This window comes from Dromaius novaehollandiae, chromosome 1 (assembly GCF_036370855.1).
Source record: "Dromaius novaehollandiae isolate bDroNov1 chromosome 1, bDroNov1.hap1, whole genome shotgun sequence".
Classification (NCBI taxonomy): Eukaryota; Metazoa; Chordata; class Aves; order Casuariiformes; family Dromaiidae; genus Dromaius; species Dromaius novaehollandiae.
Genome location: NC_088098.1, coordinates 119,465,206 through 119,485,087, shown reverse-complemented (window position 1 = coordinate 119,485,087; position 19,882 = coordinate 119,465,206). Strand labels below are relative to the sequence as shown.

The 19,882-nt window shown below is 40.7% G+C and overlaps 1 protein-coding gene across 2 annotated transcripts in view; it reads left to right on the top strand.

Moving 5' to 3' along the window:
• The window catches only part of KCNJ6 (potassium inwardly rectifying channel subfamily J member 6), a 162,679-nt gene that overhangs the window by 112,555 nt on the left and 30,242 nt on the right, over positions 1–19,882 (top strand). For both annotated transcript variants that reach the window (XM_026121514.2, XM_026121516.2), the window contains one exon: positions 5,859–6,779. In XM_026121514.2, the coding sequence (XP_025977299.2) occupies positions 5,882–6,779 (898 nt within the window). In that variant the 5' untranslated portion in view covers positions 5,859–5,881. The remainder of the gene's footprint in view (positions 1–5,858; positions 6,780–19,882) is intronic.

Here is a 19,882-nt window from a genome sequence, read left to right as displayed (position 1 = left end):
GGCAGTAATGAAGCAGGTAGTGTGAAAAAACAAGGTATAATCCTTACAGCCACTTTTCTAATGATAAACACACTTCAATTTGCATTTCTTTTCTGGTAAAAACTGTTCCTAAAATAAATTCAAATCACATGCATACTGCCTTTGATTTCATATTTATGATTCTGTGTGTGCAAATAAGCAATTTGGTACTTGAAATTTGACAAGTCAGTGTTTATTGAACATAAAACCAAGACCAGACAGCATTCCCGATTGAGTGAACAGACAATCTCACATTGATTTCAACAGTACAGGACAAGATCATAAAATGATACTCAGAAGAAAATCCACATTTTGCGGTAATGACTGCTTACAATTATTAGCAAATCAAAAAAGGCTCCATTTTTCTGTAAATAAGAATCTTCAGCCTCATACTCACTAATAATACACACTCTTTCTCAGTACAGATTACCTGTCTCACTGAGAGCAATACAGGCTGAGTTCATCAAACAAGCAAATCCCCCTCTTTTCTGGGAATATCTGTTCCTGTGCCCTCAATGCTCATCAGAGCTGAGATTTTACAAAGCTCTGAAACAGTGACTAAAACAAGCCAGAGATCAGGCAATGCATTTCAACAGCTCCCTGTCTGCTTCCTCTGTCTCACTTCTCTTTGTATGACAAGCCAGAAAAGAAACAAAAAAGACCGAGACATAGAGCAGGAAACTGAATATTGCAGGAATTTTCTTGTACTATGCAGTACGATGCTTTTTTTTCCTGGTGTCAAAGGCTAACAACCTTACAGGGACAATGGGGAACAGAAATATCCAGCTGGCACTGTCAAATAATCCACAGATGAGTTCACTGTCAGGATGGCTTGTGATCACAGCAAATTTGAGTTGAATACTGAAGACTACTCACAAAAGGCAAGCTTGGACCTTACAAATGCAAACACCTTTGGCAGCTGCTTAATTTAAAGGTTGCCCTCATCATATCAGGAAAGTAGAGAATTATATGCAAACAGAAATCACAGTCGAAACTAAGTCTGATTGACATTTATATAAGTGCAAGAAAGTCCATGAGAACAATATGAAGGCTATAAACCATTTTTTGAAATTGGGGAATTCTTAATATATTTGCATACACACCATTCACAAGTTAAATGAGATAAAATTAATCTACCAAACTACAGCAGAACACTTACTCAGCTTTCTATAACAGCCTCATACTACAAAATGATCAGAGTTATAATTTGCAATATTCTCTGTTGGACCTCCCAATTATTTTGCAGACTATCCTTAGTAGGACAATTCTAATACAGTGTACAGTCAAAAAAAGACTATGAATATTACATTTAGAGAGGTACACACTTTACGTATCTCCTTTTCATTTGTATAACACCGTGACAAGATCTCTGAGACACTTCCAAAGTACAAAAATATTTCATTGAAAATGATAAAATGGTCACTTAGGAATCATATGAATGTGCTGTATTCACAACCATGAAGGTCACGAGAGCATCTCCTGAACAGCTAGCTCATAGTTTGTTGTTATCACTGGATTCACATTATTCCACAGACTCTAAGTAAAAATATGTGCTTGGACAAATTGGATTGTGCCTTTCCAAGGCTGTTCTGGAATAGGCAAGACCAGGTTAGTATCATGGGCTGCATCTTTATTAGAAAATTAAATGTTCCTGAGCGCTAAAACCTGACTGCCTGTATAGTAAAATTATTAGAAAAGCCCCTGGCATGGTTTTGGCCAGTACAGAACTGAGTACACACAATTCCTGGCTACATTTCAGGTGTTAGCATGGGGCATGGACCATTCCCAATAAGCAGTTTGCATGAGACTACCCCGCTCTGGAAACAAAGAGAGTTTAGTAGTGCGGACGTGGGTTGTACCACTTCATTTAGCCTCTATGCTAAAGAATAGGCCAGGGCATATTTAACTTACTGGTATACACAAAGCCAGTATGTACTGATACAACAAAACAAAAGTGAACCAGTCAGGGACTTATTTTTGAAAACTCCTTCTTGCTATTTGCTGGAAAATGAAACAAGCCACTGAAATCCCCTACATGTTGTTTGTGTCTGCCTAAGGGACTCACTGGAGCAAATATCTTGAACAGAATACTTCAAATTGGCACGCTATTGCTACCTGGCCATTACGTTGAAACAAACAATGTTTACTGGGCAAGGGGCAGGTGTGCAGAAGGAGTGCATATTTTTTTGCTTTGCAGGTTAATAAAATGTATATATTTTTTCCTTGAAGAAAACCAGAGAGAGCAAAAAATAGCTCTCAAGTGAGATAGCAGCTATTCACTCCTCAGTTCCTGGAATCATGACAGCCATTATATAACTGAAAAGAAAATTAAATGAAATAAACAGCAGAAGCTAATTGGGTTGATACCAAGTAAAAATATAATTAGTGAAAGCATTTTGTGGCAAAGGCGCAAGTCAATATCTGGCTGCTCCTCAGCCTCAGTGGTGAACAGGGATCCTGCCATGTGTTTAAAACTTGTTCATCAGGCATTTCCATGGAAACACACAGATGCACTATCCTTGGATCACTTATTTCAGGAATTGCTGCTCCCAAGGTTCACTCTGGAGCGAGACCTCAGAGCAGGAGAGGGTGACAGGCTGCATTTCTGATCTAGAAACCTCCCCATACAGGTATTTGTTGGATCTCATAATAGGGGCATTTGTGTGGGGTAAAGAGTAAAATGCCATCTTGGACAAGCAGAAAATGACTTAAAAAAAAAGAAAAGACTAAAAGAAAAAGACTAAAAATCTGAAAAGTGACAGCACTGGAAAGAGCCTGAAGAGTTTACAAAATGGCCAGATGCCTCCAGAGAGATTAAAATGTCTGCAAGAGTGTTAGCAAAGTGCTATACCGAGAGAGGTTTAGGTTAAATGTAGTCATTAGGCTTGGTTATTAGAAGCTGTCCTTTTACATATCCGGACTGGATTCAGCCCGGGCACAACCTCTCAAAGTTAAGAAAATACTCACATGTTAGAAGGGCAGGTCTCTGAAGAGCACTTACAGTGACAGTGTCAGCCCATCACCATGTGCTGCGGGACACAGAGGCTCCTTGCTCCTGCTACAAAACCTATGGCCCCTTGAGAAAATGTAGCCCTAACCTCTACTTGCGGATCAGCTCAGGTATGGTAAAAGGCAGATAAAGGTGGTTATGATGTAGAAGCATGTTGAAAGCATCGGTAAAATTTGTTATATGAATAAAAGGTGCTTAACTGCTAATAATTACTTCTACAGGAAAAAACACCTTATACAAAGCAGGCTAAATGATGGAGCATATGAATGGTAAGCATCCCTGAATGGGGACGTCCCTTCAGTTTTGCTCTGATGCCATTAATAAAATCAGCACCTGTGTCTCTTCCCAGAGGAGATGCGGTGGTTTTTAGCAAGCTCTGCAGTTTCTGCCTGGGAGATGCTCAGGCGGGGAGTTCAAGGACGTGCTTCCTTTAATGGAAAGCACAGAAGTAAGGTGTACTGTCAAAGTAACAGCAGATGCCTGCACCCTGTCTCTGTGCTCACGCCAGACTCTAATTGGGAAGGAAAAGCAAATAGTCACAATGCTTTAAATATAATGAACCACGTTAAACTAACATTGCTAGTCTAAAATACAATGTATTAAAGCCTCAAAAGCCAGAGGCTTCATAGGCTGTTCATGACTGTTTGAGGGGTCTATTACTGCAGTGATGTGATAGCTCTTGCGGACTGAAATTTCCCTAGGCACAATAGAGAGTTAAGCATAAAGTGTGAAGCCTTAACTTCAAATTTTCTGGCTTTGGCTTAAGTCTGCCTCACAAGGTTCCTTTAATGCCTTTTTATTGTATTTATTTCATCATACATTATATAGCATTAGTGATAATCCAAGTAGGCACACTGTCACCAACTGGGATAAGTTCATCCAGAACTGACTGGTTTGGAACATGTCTTTAAGTGCTGCCACTGCAATCAGCCTCAATAACACTCTTTTTAGACACAGTAGCAAACCACAAAAATGACACAGGTTGGAGTGCACAGTCTTACAGCACAGAACTGCTATCAGGGGGCTGTGCTACTGCCAGCCTCCGAGCCTTTCTTTTAACAGGGGGCAGGCTATGGGGCTGAGCAGAGGCATGGCTGTCAGCAGAGCGGGCCAGAGGGAGGGACTTTCCTTTAACCCAGGTTTTCCTGGGTATTTGAGTCACTCCTAAAACTTTACAGGGACCAGTGATCTTTCTCCACAGGAATGAATCCACATATCTTGAAAAGCACACATTGCTAAGAGACCAGACCACCCTTTGAGCTGCAATGACTTTCTCCCAGGTGTGAGTCCCCTCTCCAGAGAAGAGATGAAGCCTTCCCCAGCAGCAGTCCTCTGCACGCCAGGGTTTAGATATACTGCCCTGGGCAGTCCCATATGGAGACACCCACGCTTGCTGGTGCAAATGCTCTGGTGGTTCCGTGTGCCCATTTCCTCGCTGGGCTGACAGCTGTCACGAGGTGCACGTGCCCAGCTCTCTGCCACAGGACACCCTGCAGCAGGAGCTGGCAGCCCGCTCCTCACTCCCCAGCGCCATTAGTGCAGCAAACAAATGTAAACTGAGGTCATAGCAGAATGCACTGGCAACGCACAAGTCATAGCCCTGACTAGTCAGGAAGAGCATCTCTGGAAGCCGTCGACACAGCGTCATATCAGTGCCACTTTATTCAAAGCTAGCCATGTAGACAGAGCCAGGAGTAGCCTTTTCTCTTCACAGCATGGCAACAGAACAGCAGTTAGCTCAAAGGGAGAAAATTAGGAGTTCAAGAGACAAAATTCCCACAGGAACTAGCCCCAGGCTGCAGAAGGTTTTCCAAGAAAGAGACAAGAGTTACCCTAGACCTCACTGCGTCCTCAGCTGCATGCAGAATGCATTTGATCAGACTGCTCTCCTCTTCAGTAAACTCTTCTTTCTTGCACATAAACAAGAACCCTTAACCATTACTTAACATAACAAGAACCATTACTTATTAAGTAATGAAGCCATTTCTCTCTAAAGGCTGAGAAACAAAAAGAAAACAAGGCAGTTACCATCATTTCTGGTTTTTAAATGCTTGCGAGACACTTATGGGGGAACACTGTATAATTAGAGAGAAAGGTACACCTGAGTGAAAGGCCACGGGTATACTGAATTAAAATTAAATTGTGTTCTGCAGTACTGTATGCTTTACATTACTGGGAGAAGGTCACACATTTCCCTGTCTCAGTATCAGTAAGATTGATTTTACATAGGAATATGCTTGAATTGCTCTTGATCTATATATTTCACGTTTTCTTCCACAAGAGCAGGATTGGTTCTTTTTAAAAAATGTTTATTTTTTAAACTACTTATACTTAGTTAATACTTTCCCCATAGCAATGCAATTGATAGAAAAAATAGCTCAACAATTGCTCATTTTCTCTGCTCATCTTGGTGACTGAAGCCCCCAAGCAAATACATTTCCTCATTTATATCTGTGCTATCTCCCAGAAGATCTTTCTTAGTGCATAAGAAATCTCATTTATTAAATTGCAAAGGGGGGGGGGGAAGATTTGTTTAAACACATCTTGCAGAATTTAAATATGGGTGTAGATAGGAAATGAGATAGGAAACAAGAAAGAGATTTTTCCTTCAACGTATTTCTATTTAGCGGTAAGCTAAGTGAGTATGCTCGGCATCATTTACACTTTTGCCTTGTGCATCTGATAGGGGAGCAAAGAACAAGGATGATGATTTGATTTATTAATAGCCATTTCATGCCAGTAATACAGGAAGAAATTGTGTGTTGACTTAGAGAAATAATAAGAAAAATAATGCCTGCCTTTTTGTTTGTTTGTTTGTTTTTAATGGCAGCTAACGTACTGGAAGAAGACTCAATGGAGCAGGACATAGAGAGCCCTGTCACTATTCATCAGCCAAAGTTGCCCAAACAAGCTAGAGAGGATCTGCCAAAAAATATAAACAAAGAATGTGCCAAGAGAAAAATCCAGAGGTATGTTAGGAAGGATGGGAAATGCAACGTCCACCATGGGAATGTCAGAGAGACTTACCGTTACTTGACTGACATCTTCACTACTTTAGTCGATCTCAAGTGGAGGTTCAACCTGTTGATTTTTGTCATGGTTTACACTGTGACCTGGCTCTTCTTTGGAATGATCTGGTGGCTAATTGCCTACGTGCGAGGAGATATGGATCATATAGGGGACAGCACGTGGACCCCATGTGTCAGCAACCTCAATGGGTTTGTCTCAGCCTTTTTATTCTCAATCGAGACAGAAACCACCATTGGGTATGGTTACCGGGTCATCACGGACAAGTGTCCCGAGGGAATTATTCTGCTTTTAGTTCAGTCTGTTTTAGGTTCTATCGTCAACGCTTTCATGGTTGGCTGCATGTTTGTGAAAATATCCCAACCCAAGAAGAGGGCAGAAACCTTGGTTTTTTCTACAAACGCAGTTATTTCCATGCGGGATGGAAAGCTGTGTCTGATGTTCCGAGTAGGAGACCTTAGAAATTCACATATTGTAGAGGCATCAATACGAGCCAAGTTGATCAAATCCAAACAGACAAAGGAGGGGGAATTTATACCACTCAACCAGACAGATATCAACGTAGGTTATTACACAGGGGATGATCGTCTCTTTTTGGTTTCACCACTGATCATCAGCCATGAAATTAACCAGCAGAGTCCTTTCTGGGAGATTTCCAAAGCCCAGTTGCCCAAAGAGGAGCTAGAAATTGTTGTAATCCTAGAAGGAATGGTGGAGGCAACAGGTAACATTTCTTATACTTTGTGTAAGGTAAATGCTTTAATTTTAGAAAGGAAAACCAGTGCTTTTGCTTCACTTTAAAGGAATCACTTCAATAGTCATTACATTTGCAAAAGGCATCAGTTATCTGGTTAGCTTCAAAATTAAAAGCATGTCCAGTTTAATTGTCTGTTCCACCTCACCTAATGAAATTAGTGTTGTTTCTTCTCTGTTTGGAAAATGGGAGAGCATTTCTCATTTTCTAAATTTTTCACAGCATGTCACCCAGTTATTTCTCATTCTATTGCAGGAGCAACTCAGCCATTAGAACTTTGCGGGATAAACTGCTAAAAAAAAAAAAAAAAAAAAATCAAACCAAAACTCTGTTTACAACTGACGTGGAAGTACCATAGTTCCTGATGCTTCCAATCAGCCATGGGTAACAGCAGAATAACTGCTTGTCATATATATATTTCTACCATCAAATTCCTATACTGTTTGGATTCAGTAGGAAGTGATAATGTGTTCAGCTTTCTCTGCTTGCTTGCTTGCTTATTTTTGTTTTTCTTTTAACTTGTAACTTGGGGCTTGTTCCACCTTGGTTCACAAAAGATCTCTCTGATTTTGTATTGCACCGAGGCTGCCTACACACCACGGACATGTACAGAAAACTTAAAACCGGTATATATAAATAAGGTGTGTTATGTCACCAGAGTCTTGTAGGAAGCCTGTTCGGTCATTATATACAATTATACATTAGAACATCAGATACCAGTTAATGCAGAGAAAATAATGCTTGGAAATCATAGCAAATGGACTAGTAATGTTTCTCATTTGCATTAAAATGGAAATAGAAGAAAGATTCTTTCTCTAAAAGTGCTGGACCTCCCTCAGAGGGCTAATATACTTGGTTTAGGACATGGAGGGATTTTATTTCTTGTCAATGATAGCATCAATCTCTAAAGTAAGTAAATACAATCAATGGAGGGGAATGGTGATCAGAAAGCAACAACAAAAAAAGATACGTTGGGGAAGGAGCAAATCATGATTAAAGAAATCAAAGAAACCAGATTTGCCATTTTTCCCCACTATCTTAGCAAAAGCCAGTAAAGTTTGAGGATGCACAGTACACATCTCTCACAGCGGTACAGCCTTCATTACCCTGACTCATGTTTTGCAACTGGAGCCAGGAAATAAAGAGCAGTCTCTTACTAGAACATGTGTGTGTGTTTCACACATCTATTTTGTGGTGTCAGAAGAAAACTGCATTTGTCACCATATAATAAACGTGTGAGACAAAAATGGAGCAAAAGAAAGTGAAGGGAACTTGGCAGAGAATTTGAAGTGGTAAATGCAAGGCTTCCAAATTTTCCAGGAAGTAGGTGGTACTGAAGAGATATCAAGGAGATGAAATGTTTAGTATTTCTGATACATGCAGTAAGCACAGAGGTTTCAAACATCCGCATCACCTTTGGGTGAGAAGATGAGAGAATGGCAGTCTGTTAGCTGAAACCATTCTGAAATTTATGAAATATGCAAATAAATGAACGTAACATCCCAAAGAGCAGAGGATATTTTCAGGTTCACTGAACGCTGTGTTTTCCAGAAAAACGACTGTCAAGTAGTAGAAGTATAAAAAGCATCTCACCAAAAATACATATAAGATCAAAAGACAATATACTCACAGAGCACCAAACACAGACTCTTTGTCCTGAGCCCCATGTCTTTTCACTATTTAACCCTTCTTCCCTTACCTCCCCTTCACACTCATGCAGCCTCTGGGCTCTTTTTCATTACTCTGATATTGACCACTTCTTCTACCCAGTCATTATCAGCCTGCCCTGGAGAGGGTTCTCTCTCAGACTGCTCAGACTGGCAAAGTGCAAGTTAAAACAGTCCATATTAACAAAGAGACTGGATGCAGTGATTTGAAAACCTGCCGAAGCCATCCAGGATAAAGGGATTACACCAGCCCTGCATAGATAGCTACAGTCACCATTTTTAGCAGCTCCATTCTGTTCTATTTGGGCCAGTTCTCCAGCACACCGCTGCATGAGATACAAGGGGAAGACATCAAATAATGCCGCTTAACTATGGCATCAGAAAGATTAATGTCAGGCTAGTTGTCATAATTACCAGCCCAGTTCATAGGAGATGTTTGCACAGAAGTAGCCATTTGTTCTGTGTTTCGCCCACATGCATTGGCTTATTTTTGATGAAGATGCAGCCAAGCCAGCTTCCTACCAAAGCTACCCATTTTCCTTTCTTACTTTAAAAATATTTTCCAGATAAATTCTGGCAAACACTGAAGGCAAATTGAGGCCATCATGTATTCACACTTCCTTCCTACACCAGATGTAGAGTGAAAGCAGAAACAGAAGTTGCTTATAGCAGCAATCTCCAGCGACAGAGAGCAAGCAACATGCTGCCCATCACATCTTCCAACATTATTCAAAGCCATAGGATACCAAAATATTAAAGCTGAAGCTAAGGAACTGTGACCTTGCCTGTAGCAATATCACGGTTGACTATTGTTACTCATGGGTTAAAAACATATGAAGACCACTAACTTATGCTGTTCATCAAAAAAGTCACTCCCAAGTTTGACCAGTGAAAACAGTCCCTTCTCAGTTCTCATAACTTCCCCACTCTGACACCACTTGTACCTTAAATGAAAAGCAGAACGGTGGAAAATGCTAGATATAAGCATTTGCTAGTATTTTTTACTAATTATTGTTATTGTTCTGTTTAAAGTTTTACTGAGCAAGTGATATCATTTTACATGTATCTAATACTTTCCACCTTAAGGGATCCAAAAGCACAGCTACCTCTAGTATGAGACACAATGCTTATGTAGTGCCGGATGAACTCTACACTACATGTTAGAAGAGGAATTGAAGAATAATGCATCTTATTAAAGGAAACGGAGGGAATGAAGATAGGCATAATTAACTAAACTGAAATTCAACCAAAAGATTGAATCAATGACACCCTAATTTCTCCTGAACGCATCAACTATTTTTGTGAAATGCAAAGACGGAGGAGGAGATATGACTCTAGTAAGGGATATACCAAAACATCAGCCTAGGGAATATCACTACACATCTTCATTATTCACATTTATTCTACCACGAAGATTACTTTCAAGGGTAGAAGCTTCACCAAGGCACCTCCAACAAGACATGAAGTCAATCTGACTACTTCATACAGCATCAGCAAGAACTCAAAATGATACTGGTTTTAGAAAAATGTGTGTTATGGATCCTTCCAACATGCAATTTTCCATATTTGTTTACACCATTAAAAACCATCCCTCTGGGTTCAAAGAATAACACTCTTGCAAAGGTTTACTCCTGTGACTGGATGTGCATCTCTCAAGTGTCTAAAAATCCCAATGGCAGAGGAGTGGTTTTGGTCTTGTCCTGTACCACTCACAGGTGACACGTTATTGCAGCCCCCACCATAGAGGGCTGGTGGCTCAGCTGAAGACACAACAGCTCCCACTTTTAGTTTGAGAGGTCCATATTGCCATTCCTCAGGGATACAAGATGAGGTCAGCTCTACACAGCCCTGCACTGTGAAAGAAGTCAGGCTACTGGGAAGCAACTGAAGAGCCTTCAGTAAGGGGGTTGGGCAAAAGTCCAAGCAAAAGTCACCGTATCTGAAGGACATGCAGGTTACTTCCACCTTCTACAGCCTCTTCCATTTTCTGCTATGCTAATAGCAGATAAGAGTGCAAGTGAGAAGCGAGAACCCATATTAACTCCATAACACCTAAAAGTACATTCACCTTTATTAGGGAAGCAATTTCTGAGGCACTTGTGCTCTTTTTGCATCAGACTACCCCAGTGGCATTGAAAAAATAGCCTCATACCACTGAAGACTCTGGTCCCGGAGTCACATAGCCCTGAAAAGTAGGATTCTAGCACACTTCCGTCTCCTTAACAGAGGGTCGCAACACTAAGGGCAAATGTACTAACAGGAAAGAATAGGACTAACACAACCATTGTGAGTTCAGCAGAATCTGATATTTTCCATTCAAAATATTTGGTTTATGTTAAAGTGCCAACACTGCTTTCATATTATTTTATGGAGACCAATTAAATGGTTTCTTAGACTATGCACATTCATTGTAAGGAAATTTGAACAGATGATTATTGTCCTTGGACCAACAAAAAACCTTAGGCCCAAGGATTCTGAAACCTATCTATCTCCCCTAAACAGCACTCACAAAACTTAGATTGTCAGGTCTTATTTATCTGTTGTTTTGTTTTGTTTTTACAAAATTTACAATTAACATGTTTTATCATATTTTTAATAGCCTCTTCCTAGCCATATACTTGAAATTTTAAGCCCTTTTCTTCTGGTGAAATTCATTTTTAAGGAAGATGTTATGATCATAAGCAAACCAATCATTTAAAAAAATAAATGAAATTTCCAAGTGTATAATTCTGACACAGGAAAAAAAAGACAAGAACAAAAAGAAAAGCTAGAATCTTTTGAATCTGGGGAGGTGAAGTGGGGAAGTGATATATGTTAGGGGAGAGAGAAACTGAGAAGCTGAAAGAGAGAGAAAGAAAGTGAGATTTACAAAAAAAGGAGAGAGAGAAAGAGAAGTGTCTTGGAAAAGCCCATAGCCTGGTTGCTAACGCAGTTCCTGAATTGCAAATAGCCTGGTTCAAATCCCTGCTCTGAATCTGAATTAATTTACAGAAAACAACGTTTTTCCAGACAAGAAAGTAATAGAAAGTATTTCAACTTGCTTTATCCAGCAAGACCCTCAAACCCTGTAAAGTTGTATCTGGCCAGTAGGGTGCAGTGGATGACACTCTGGCAATTCCCTCTCCCTAAAAATAAAAACATGGAAAAAGAAGCAGTATCTGAGAAAAAGAAATGGTATACACGTTTATAATTATCAAAAATTAAACAGTAAAGCTAAATAGATACCTTTACGCTCATATGCATAATTTTACAAATAAACTTGTAACACAATGCATTTATATTTCTGACACATGGGCAGCTTGAGAGCACAGCATTTGCAGAATGGTTTATAGATGTGTAAACAAACACACTGGCCAGCTATGGAAAATGTGTGTGGAAAGCAATAAAATGCTCACATAGATGGTTATTTATATACTAAGTGATGCTACTGACTAGACAAACATTGTATAAAGCTGTTTCCACTCTTCACTACAGCCCCTTAGACGGACTGTTTTATTGTCTTTTCACTCCCATCCTAAAGAATTGCCATATTTACCTCTAATCCCTGCCCAGTCCTAACAAATATTTCCGTCTGATGTGGAAGTTAGCAGTTCCAACCCTTCAAAACATCTCAGCAGACTTTGCTCTCTCTTCAAATAAGCCTTGCTTGGTCTACAGTTTTTCACGAGAATTTTTCTACTGCTCTTCAGAGATGTTTATGCTCTCAAATTACTTCCTAAGGGGGTGTAGAAGAGAGGGGGAAAGGAATCAGAATTTCTCACACACAGAGGTTTCTGCAAGGCAACTGGTGAACGTGGATTATATTGTACTGAAATGGACTGAAATGTGTTTTAACCAGGGCAAAGAAGGATGAATTTTAACCAGGGTGAATAGTCTCTATTCTAAGCTGGATCATCATCATTTCAGGAATGGATAGAATACAGTGGCTCTCCAGTCCTTAGTTTTCCTTTCTTTCTATTTTAAGAGTTGTAACATCTTCTCTTGGTGTTCTATTTATACTGCAAGGCATGAGGCATAGATATCTAGGTTAACCTACTCATATATCCCCATTTCCCTAGCATTTGCCAACGATCTCTTTTACTTATGTTCCTTGCTCACATTTTCATTTTGGGTTGTTAGTAATTCTTAACACAGAAAATTAGGAATGTCGACATGAGCTATTGTGGTCATGAGGTGGGGTTATGAATGCCAGCAAAGAAAGCCATCCTCATTTTGCTGTGATGTTTCTTCCAGGAAGCTTCATCTACAGAGGGAAAAGATTAGTCTATATCTGGCAAAGGATACTGTAAGATTTAGATAGAGCAATTACAGTCTTACAATACTCAAAACAAAATGCAAAATGACAAGAAGTCAGGGAGCAAAGTTCATGAGAAAAGAGAAATGCTAATTATGTGTATTTCAACCAAAATTTTGCTGGAACTGCCTATATTACTTTCAGGGAAGGCAAGGAAAAGAGATTACACATTTTGTTTAATAGCTTCATCCTCTAATTAATGTTATACTATACAAACATTTTACAGGGTGTTTGATAATAGCCCATCATCCATCTTTCTCACGAGTTAGTTGCTCAGCTCTACACAACTGCAGTTCCTTCCTCATCTCCACCACTTCTCATACAACATTCAGATTCAAGCAGTAATTTACATGGTAAAAGGTAAGAAGATCTCTAAAAACTAGGTTTGAGATGCCTCTGTATTAAAAAGCACTTACTTATCGCTAAACAGATACTATTAAATAATTCTATTTCAAATGCAAATCAAACTTTCAGTAGAAGAGCTTCATTTTGTACCTCGTGGCCTTGCAAACCTTATCAGGTGAGTGTGAGCGCACGGAAAGGGCAGTTTCAAGTTGTGTGCACACTCCCATAGACCTCCACTGTCAGCTTGCATCCTCTCCCAGCACAGTGACAAGCAGAGGTGCCCACAATTTTATCTTCTTTCATCATTCCTTCTCACTTGTGAGCCTACATGTTATCATTTGCTGCGCATACGGTTTCTGCAGCCAGAGGACGCCAGGATCCCAAAGCTGTGCTTCAGCGCTGGGCCCTGCTGCTGTCCCTGCAACCCTGCTGGCTCCCTCCTCCTTGACCTGCACAGACTTTACCAGCTACCACTGATAGAGTCCCCCTAAAATTGCACAGTCTCCCTAAAGTTGCAATTGCACAAAACTTAGCAAACACTGCTGGTTCCAGCACAGTTTGTGAAGGTGATACTGCAGAGTCCTTGGGTATCCAAACCCAGATCAGGGATGACTGTGTGTTACTGGGGGGACCACAAAAGGAGAGGATGAGCTGCACTGAGCAGCATTTCATGTCCCCCGTGCCCACACAATCTCCATCACAAAGATCTCCACTTTACAAAAACAATGGGATGTTTCTAGGCGAAGGGCATAGCAGAATTACCCAGGTCAAAGGACTCTCAAGGCTGAATTAGCACAGGGAACATTTTTAACCTGATTACAAAGTGGAGAGCCAAGTTCTGACTCCTCCAGAGAAGTGCTGCAGGACAATAAAGTGCCGTTTATGTTTCTGAGCACTTTTAAAGATGACTGCTATTAATCTGAGTGTGTTCAGTTTGTCCACTTGGTCTTTGAACAATGTAAGTGAAGGGCCAGAATTGAAGCAGGTGATTTGGAAAAGGAAGAATAAAACTATCATTTCTAATTTTGGACTTTTGCTTTTGGTCATCTGAGGTTGATATTTTGGAGAGCAAGGCTGCTGATCACCTGAGATGAAAACCCAGGCTCACATTGATTTCAGTCAAGGCAGTATCTCACCCCTGGAACTTTTGCTTAAATGAACTGATTCCTTCATGTTAATTACCTTGTTCAGTTGCGTTTGATCTTCAGATGTGAAGCATACTTAACTAGCCCACATTTCAAAACTGTGGGAAATCTTTTTGACAGAATCTGTTCTCACCAGTATTTCTAAAAGGTCTTTTTGCTTTTCCTTTTGGTCCTTATTTACTTCCAACTATATAATATTGTTTCCTCCTGTTCTGTCTCACTGAATTGTAATGAATGATAATCATGTTACATTACACTTCTTGATTACACTGAGACGTCTCTAAATTATAAAACTTACATCAGTTTTTGATGACAGTAAGCCTTCACCTTCAGCAAAAAGTTTTCCCAGAACTGAACAGAGCTGTTAACTGATTGAAAATCAGCATTTGACAGATTAAAGAGAACAAGGCTACAGACTGCAGTTAACCCCACTGGATAGATAAAATACATGAAAGATACACAGAAGGCGTATAGCTTTATGGTTTATATCCTAGCAAGATACTGCTAGAACTAAAAACTCCATATATGGCATAGCTTCTGGGTTTCCTGAGGCCATTACATAAAAGTCCTCAAGGGATTACAGCAAAAACAAATGGCAAAGAATTGCAGTGGTCTCTTCTAAACTCAGCCACAGCATTTCAGAAAGAAGCAAACACAGGCTCAGATTCACTGTAGCGCTCTGGTTGCTTTTCACCACCCTGCCAGTACAAAGCAACTGAGTTCTAGTTTCACCATCCAGCTAAACTGGGCTCAGAGAGCTGCTTGCCTCTGTCACTAAGGAAGAGCAAACTAACGAGACCATGCTAACTAGATCAAGCTAGTGAGTCTAAACTTGAGTCTCAGCAGTAGCATAGATGTTGATTTCAGGATACACAAGTGGAACTGCTTCTATTGAGCAGCCATGTATTTCTCAGGACCCGTCTCTGCAATTCCTGGCAACATTAATCTGAGCTGCACACAGGGAATGAGGCTGGCCAACAAACCTGCCTGACACCTTCTAAACAACAGGCCTATAAAAGAGCTAATCTGCTTGCTTTTTTTCACTAAGTGAGGATGGCAGTCAAGAATTCCAACCTGAGAATATGTTACCAAAATAGCTGTATTTCAATGCAACATGCTCTCAGCTTAGAACAGTGAGATTAATTTAACAAGTCATTTAATGTTAGATGCTAAAGTCCAATTAAGTGATGCTGAGCATCTATAGCTTAGTATAATAGGATTGGTTTTGATATAGAAAAAAAATTTCCTTGTTTGACAACCTGCAAGCAACCCACATCTCATCTTTCTGGTTGTACTCCACTCCTCACCTTTCCAAACCTGGTGTGTTGGCAAAAGAGATGGAAAGAGAGAGGGTCTTCTGGGAATGATCAGGCAGCCATTGTGATAATGAATGTGAAAGAGCTCCTGTGATGAGTCTTGTGCTCTTGCTCACTCATTCTGTCTCCCTCGTTCCCTCCATTCACAAGAGAATTAGAATAAAAATAAATTACAAAGCTTTCCAATATTTCTGTTCTTCCAGGTTTTGACAGTTTTCATTAGCTGAGATTTCAGTGGAATGGAACAAACTTTTCTTCAAAAATTAGGATTTTCATAAAAATAGGAACATTTAATTTGAGAGATTCCATTCTTAGAACTAATCTAACTAAAGAAATATGATTTAAAGAAACACTCAAAACATGAAAGCAATGCAAAAATGAAACAGAACAACAAAATCAAGCTTTCACTGGTTATCAGAAAGCTTTTTTTAGATTTCTGAGAGGTGACAAAATTATATTTAGAAAAATAATTCAGACAGAACATTTGGATCAGCCCCATTAACTTCTCAGAAATGAGCAGTGGAAAGGGTAACACACACCCTAGGGGACTTCCTGTCCTGCAGAGGACCCTAGGCTGTAGGCTCCCAGGCTCCTACCGGTAGCTCACTCTTTCGAAGTGATGGGCTGTACAAACAGCTGCCTCATACAGAACCGCCCCCAGACTTTGTTCTGGCACCCTGAGCACTCGGGGAGGGCAGTGGCATGCCGCTATGAAAGTGTCAATGCAGGCCACCGTCATAGCAAGGGAAAGGGATGGTATAGCCATGTCACTGCACTGGCCAAGGCTAATTTGAGAGCCAAAGCCCCAGGGACCTTTCATTGAATTCACACCTGTCACTAAAAGGAGTCAGAAAAGGTTAGCATGTCCCTGACATCACCAAATTGAGGGTAAGAATAAAAGAAGTAAAAGACAACATGAGGAAGGAATCTGGCAAGCGCAACTGCCTACCTCAGCCCATAGTTATAAGCTTTCCAAGAAGATGAATGGGCTCAGGTTCACACGTATAATGAACATTGCTGCCCACACTAAATTCATTGGAGTAAAAGTCTCTGCAAATACAGTCCTATGCAGTTCATTAAACAACAGGTCTTAGCATAAGCTATTAGTAGAGGGAATGATATGCACCAAAATATGCCCTTATGGCAAAGAAGGCCCACTGCATTTTGGACTGTTTCAGTAAGAGTACAGCCAGCAGGTTGAGTGAAGGGACTATTCCTCTCTATTTACCACTTGTGAGGCCACCTCTGGAGCGCTGTGTCCAGTTTTGGGCTCCCCAGGACAAGACATGGACATACTGAAGCAAGTCCAGCACAGGGCCACCAAGATGGTCAGGGGGCTGGAGCACAGGACATAAGTACGAGGAGAGGCAGAGGGAGCTGGATCTGCCCAGTCTGGAGAAGAGAAAGCTCATGGGGCACCTTGTCAGTGTCTGTCCCTACTTAACGGGAGGATACAGAGAAGACAGAGCCAGGCTCTTCTCAAAGGTGCAGGGTGACAGTGCAAGAGGCAATAGACACAAGTTGCAACATGGGAAATATTGATTAGGTACTAGGATAAACTTTTTCACCATAGGGATGGACCGACTTGAAACGGGGGCCCAGAAAGGTTGTGGGATCCTCACCTCTGGAGATACACCAAACTTGGTTGGACAAGCACTGAGCAACCTGGACTGACTGGCTCTGCTTTGAATCAGATGATTCCAACCTAAACTATGCTACATTTATAAACCCAAAGCCATCTCCTCCTAGTATTTTAAAGCTGTGAAGAATTGGATGGCTTTGAAAAATCAACAACCCAGTGGACAGCTTGTATTGCGCTTCCATGTCACCATTTAAGAAATTGCTTTTTATATATGTGAAAGCTGTTCTGTGGCAGCCACCGAACCACTGGAGACAGCTATGCCTCAGTGAGGGAATGAAGAGCTGGGTAAGGAGCATGAGCCCATTGCTCTGGGCAGGCAAGTAGCCTGCAACCAAGCTTTGCCTCAGGAGGTCTGCTGCAAGAGAAAAATTTAAAATTTTAAGGCTGTGCCCCCTCTTAGGGGCTTTTTGCCACTCTGGACAGTGAGGGAGGTTGAGATGGGCATCAAGCATTGCTGCAATTGCCTGCTCCTTTTTCCATCGGACAGGCTTTGTGCCATTCAAGCTGCCAACACAAAATCTGACTACATACAATTGCCCAATTATTACTGTTATTATTATTATTATTATTATTATTCTCATTCTCAGCCTTATCACCACAACTGATAGCCTTGTACCTAGCCACAGTCTCAAGAAGTGTAAGGTTTCTCTCTGGGGAGAGCCCTAAGGGACATAGGGGTTGACAACTTTTATTCCACATTTCTGACTGATGCAGAGTAATACGAACTGAAGAGATGGGCTTACAATAAAAGGAGGAAAATCAATCTCACTATGGCAGAGCTGCCAGGCACCACCATAATAAAAAAGATTGAAGACTCAGCCAGCCCAATTAAACTGTGATGGCATTTTTTTAACCAGCCATTAGGTTCAATTTTTTCACTCCTGCATAAGACTTATTGCACTTAGATCACCAAAGTGAGAAGAATCTCTTTCCCCTTTTCCTAATTTCCAGTTTCTGTTTCCATTAGTCTCTTTTTACAGTGAAAAAAAAACAACTGAGCTATTTTTTTCAGATAATGAGTACAGCAATGAAAGTATCTAATTGCCAATAGAGTCATGACAGGTGCCATAAAAAAGCACGTAACAGTCATGGCTCCAAAGGTTTCAAGTCAGTCAAGGATTCTCATCAGACCAAAAATCTGCTTCAAGGGCAGTAACCACGTCTACAGTGTTGTGAAGTGGAGGATGTTTAGCCTTGCAGACAAAGGAAAATACCCTTCTCCTACTAGTAGTCAGGGGCAGGCTGTCCTGGGAATACAGAGGCCAGCAGCTGTGTTAGCAACACAACAGTCCCACAGTTTTTACCAGCATCTGACTAACGAATTTTGTTGCTTTATGGGTATTTTCAACAGTCATTGATCCAGCCCTTCATAGTGCTCCCTTATTACAGCAACTCAAGCGTTTCCAGAGCAATTCTGCAGAGTATTCATTTCAGAAACACAAGTCCTAAGTACCATTACAGTTGCATGTCAAGACCACAGCAAAGTGGTCACACGCAGCACTGCTACCACCATCAAAGCCGGGTCTTCGCTGTGAACCAGCAGTGTGGGGCAGAGCAGGAAGGGGAGCCTACACTGAGAGCGAGAGGTTGGCATCAGAGCACCTCATTCAGAACAAGCTTGAGACAGCTGTTCATAACTTCCCTCCTCTATGACCTCTATGACCCTTCTGTGTCAAACAACTGGTTTGCTCCCCCATTCAAATTTTACACTGAAATTGTGCTTTTTTTCTTTTTTTGTAGTGTAGAATATTGAAGCAAAGGCAAAGATCTAACTCTTTCAAAAGACAAGTATTTCAAAATAGATTCAGTATTCATTTTGCAGCTTACAGATGAATTAGAAACAGTTGAATGAGAGGCGCTTGTCTGTGCTCCAGAACAGCTTATTCTATAACTATGCTCAAACTTCCCTTTAAGGGAAGTTTCCCATCAGGGTTCAAAAAAGAGGTGCAAAAGGCTTTTAAAACCCTGTTAAATTAGTCAAAGTGCAGAGACAGAAAGGGTTTAAGACACAAAGCACAGGACTCAGCCTTGCTATGTCTACCTTCCTGCCCTCTGAAAGGATAAAAATGTTGATAGAGAATTCAAAAGTGATCAGCGATAGAAATCCAGTCCAGGAAACCCCCTACCAATGTGTTTCTTACACATCTTGAGCCTGCTCCAAAGCACTCCCAAATCTGTGAAGACCTCACTCTCTCATGGCCTTTGAATCAGGACCTAAAAGGATAAACAGAGCTGTAGAGTGCCGTCAGCTCTCTAATGGCCTCACAGAAGAAGCAATTATGACTCTAGTTAAAAGACAAATGGAAAATTAGAGGCTAATAAATGTTTATAATCTCAATAAAGTATCCATACTTGAAGCTTCATATAAGAAAAGGGGACATTTGAGAAGACTCCATACCTACTGAAGAAATGGTGCTGCCAGGATATCTTTCCCTTGAGTACAGCATGTGGCAGTAGTCCTGCAGTCACTCTGCTCTCTGCAGTCACTGTTCTTCAAAGATAGCCCAAAACAAATCTTCAATATTTCATCATACAAACTGTTCACAGCCATACAAATACAAATGCTGCTAAGTACTAACGTACTCACTGTGCAAAAATACACCTTGCTCTCTCTCTTCCTTAGGAACTCAATTCACCACCTCCTACCATGCTTTCCATCTGTCA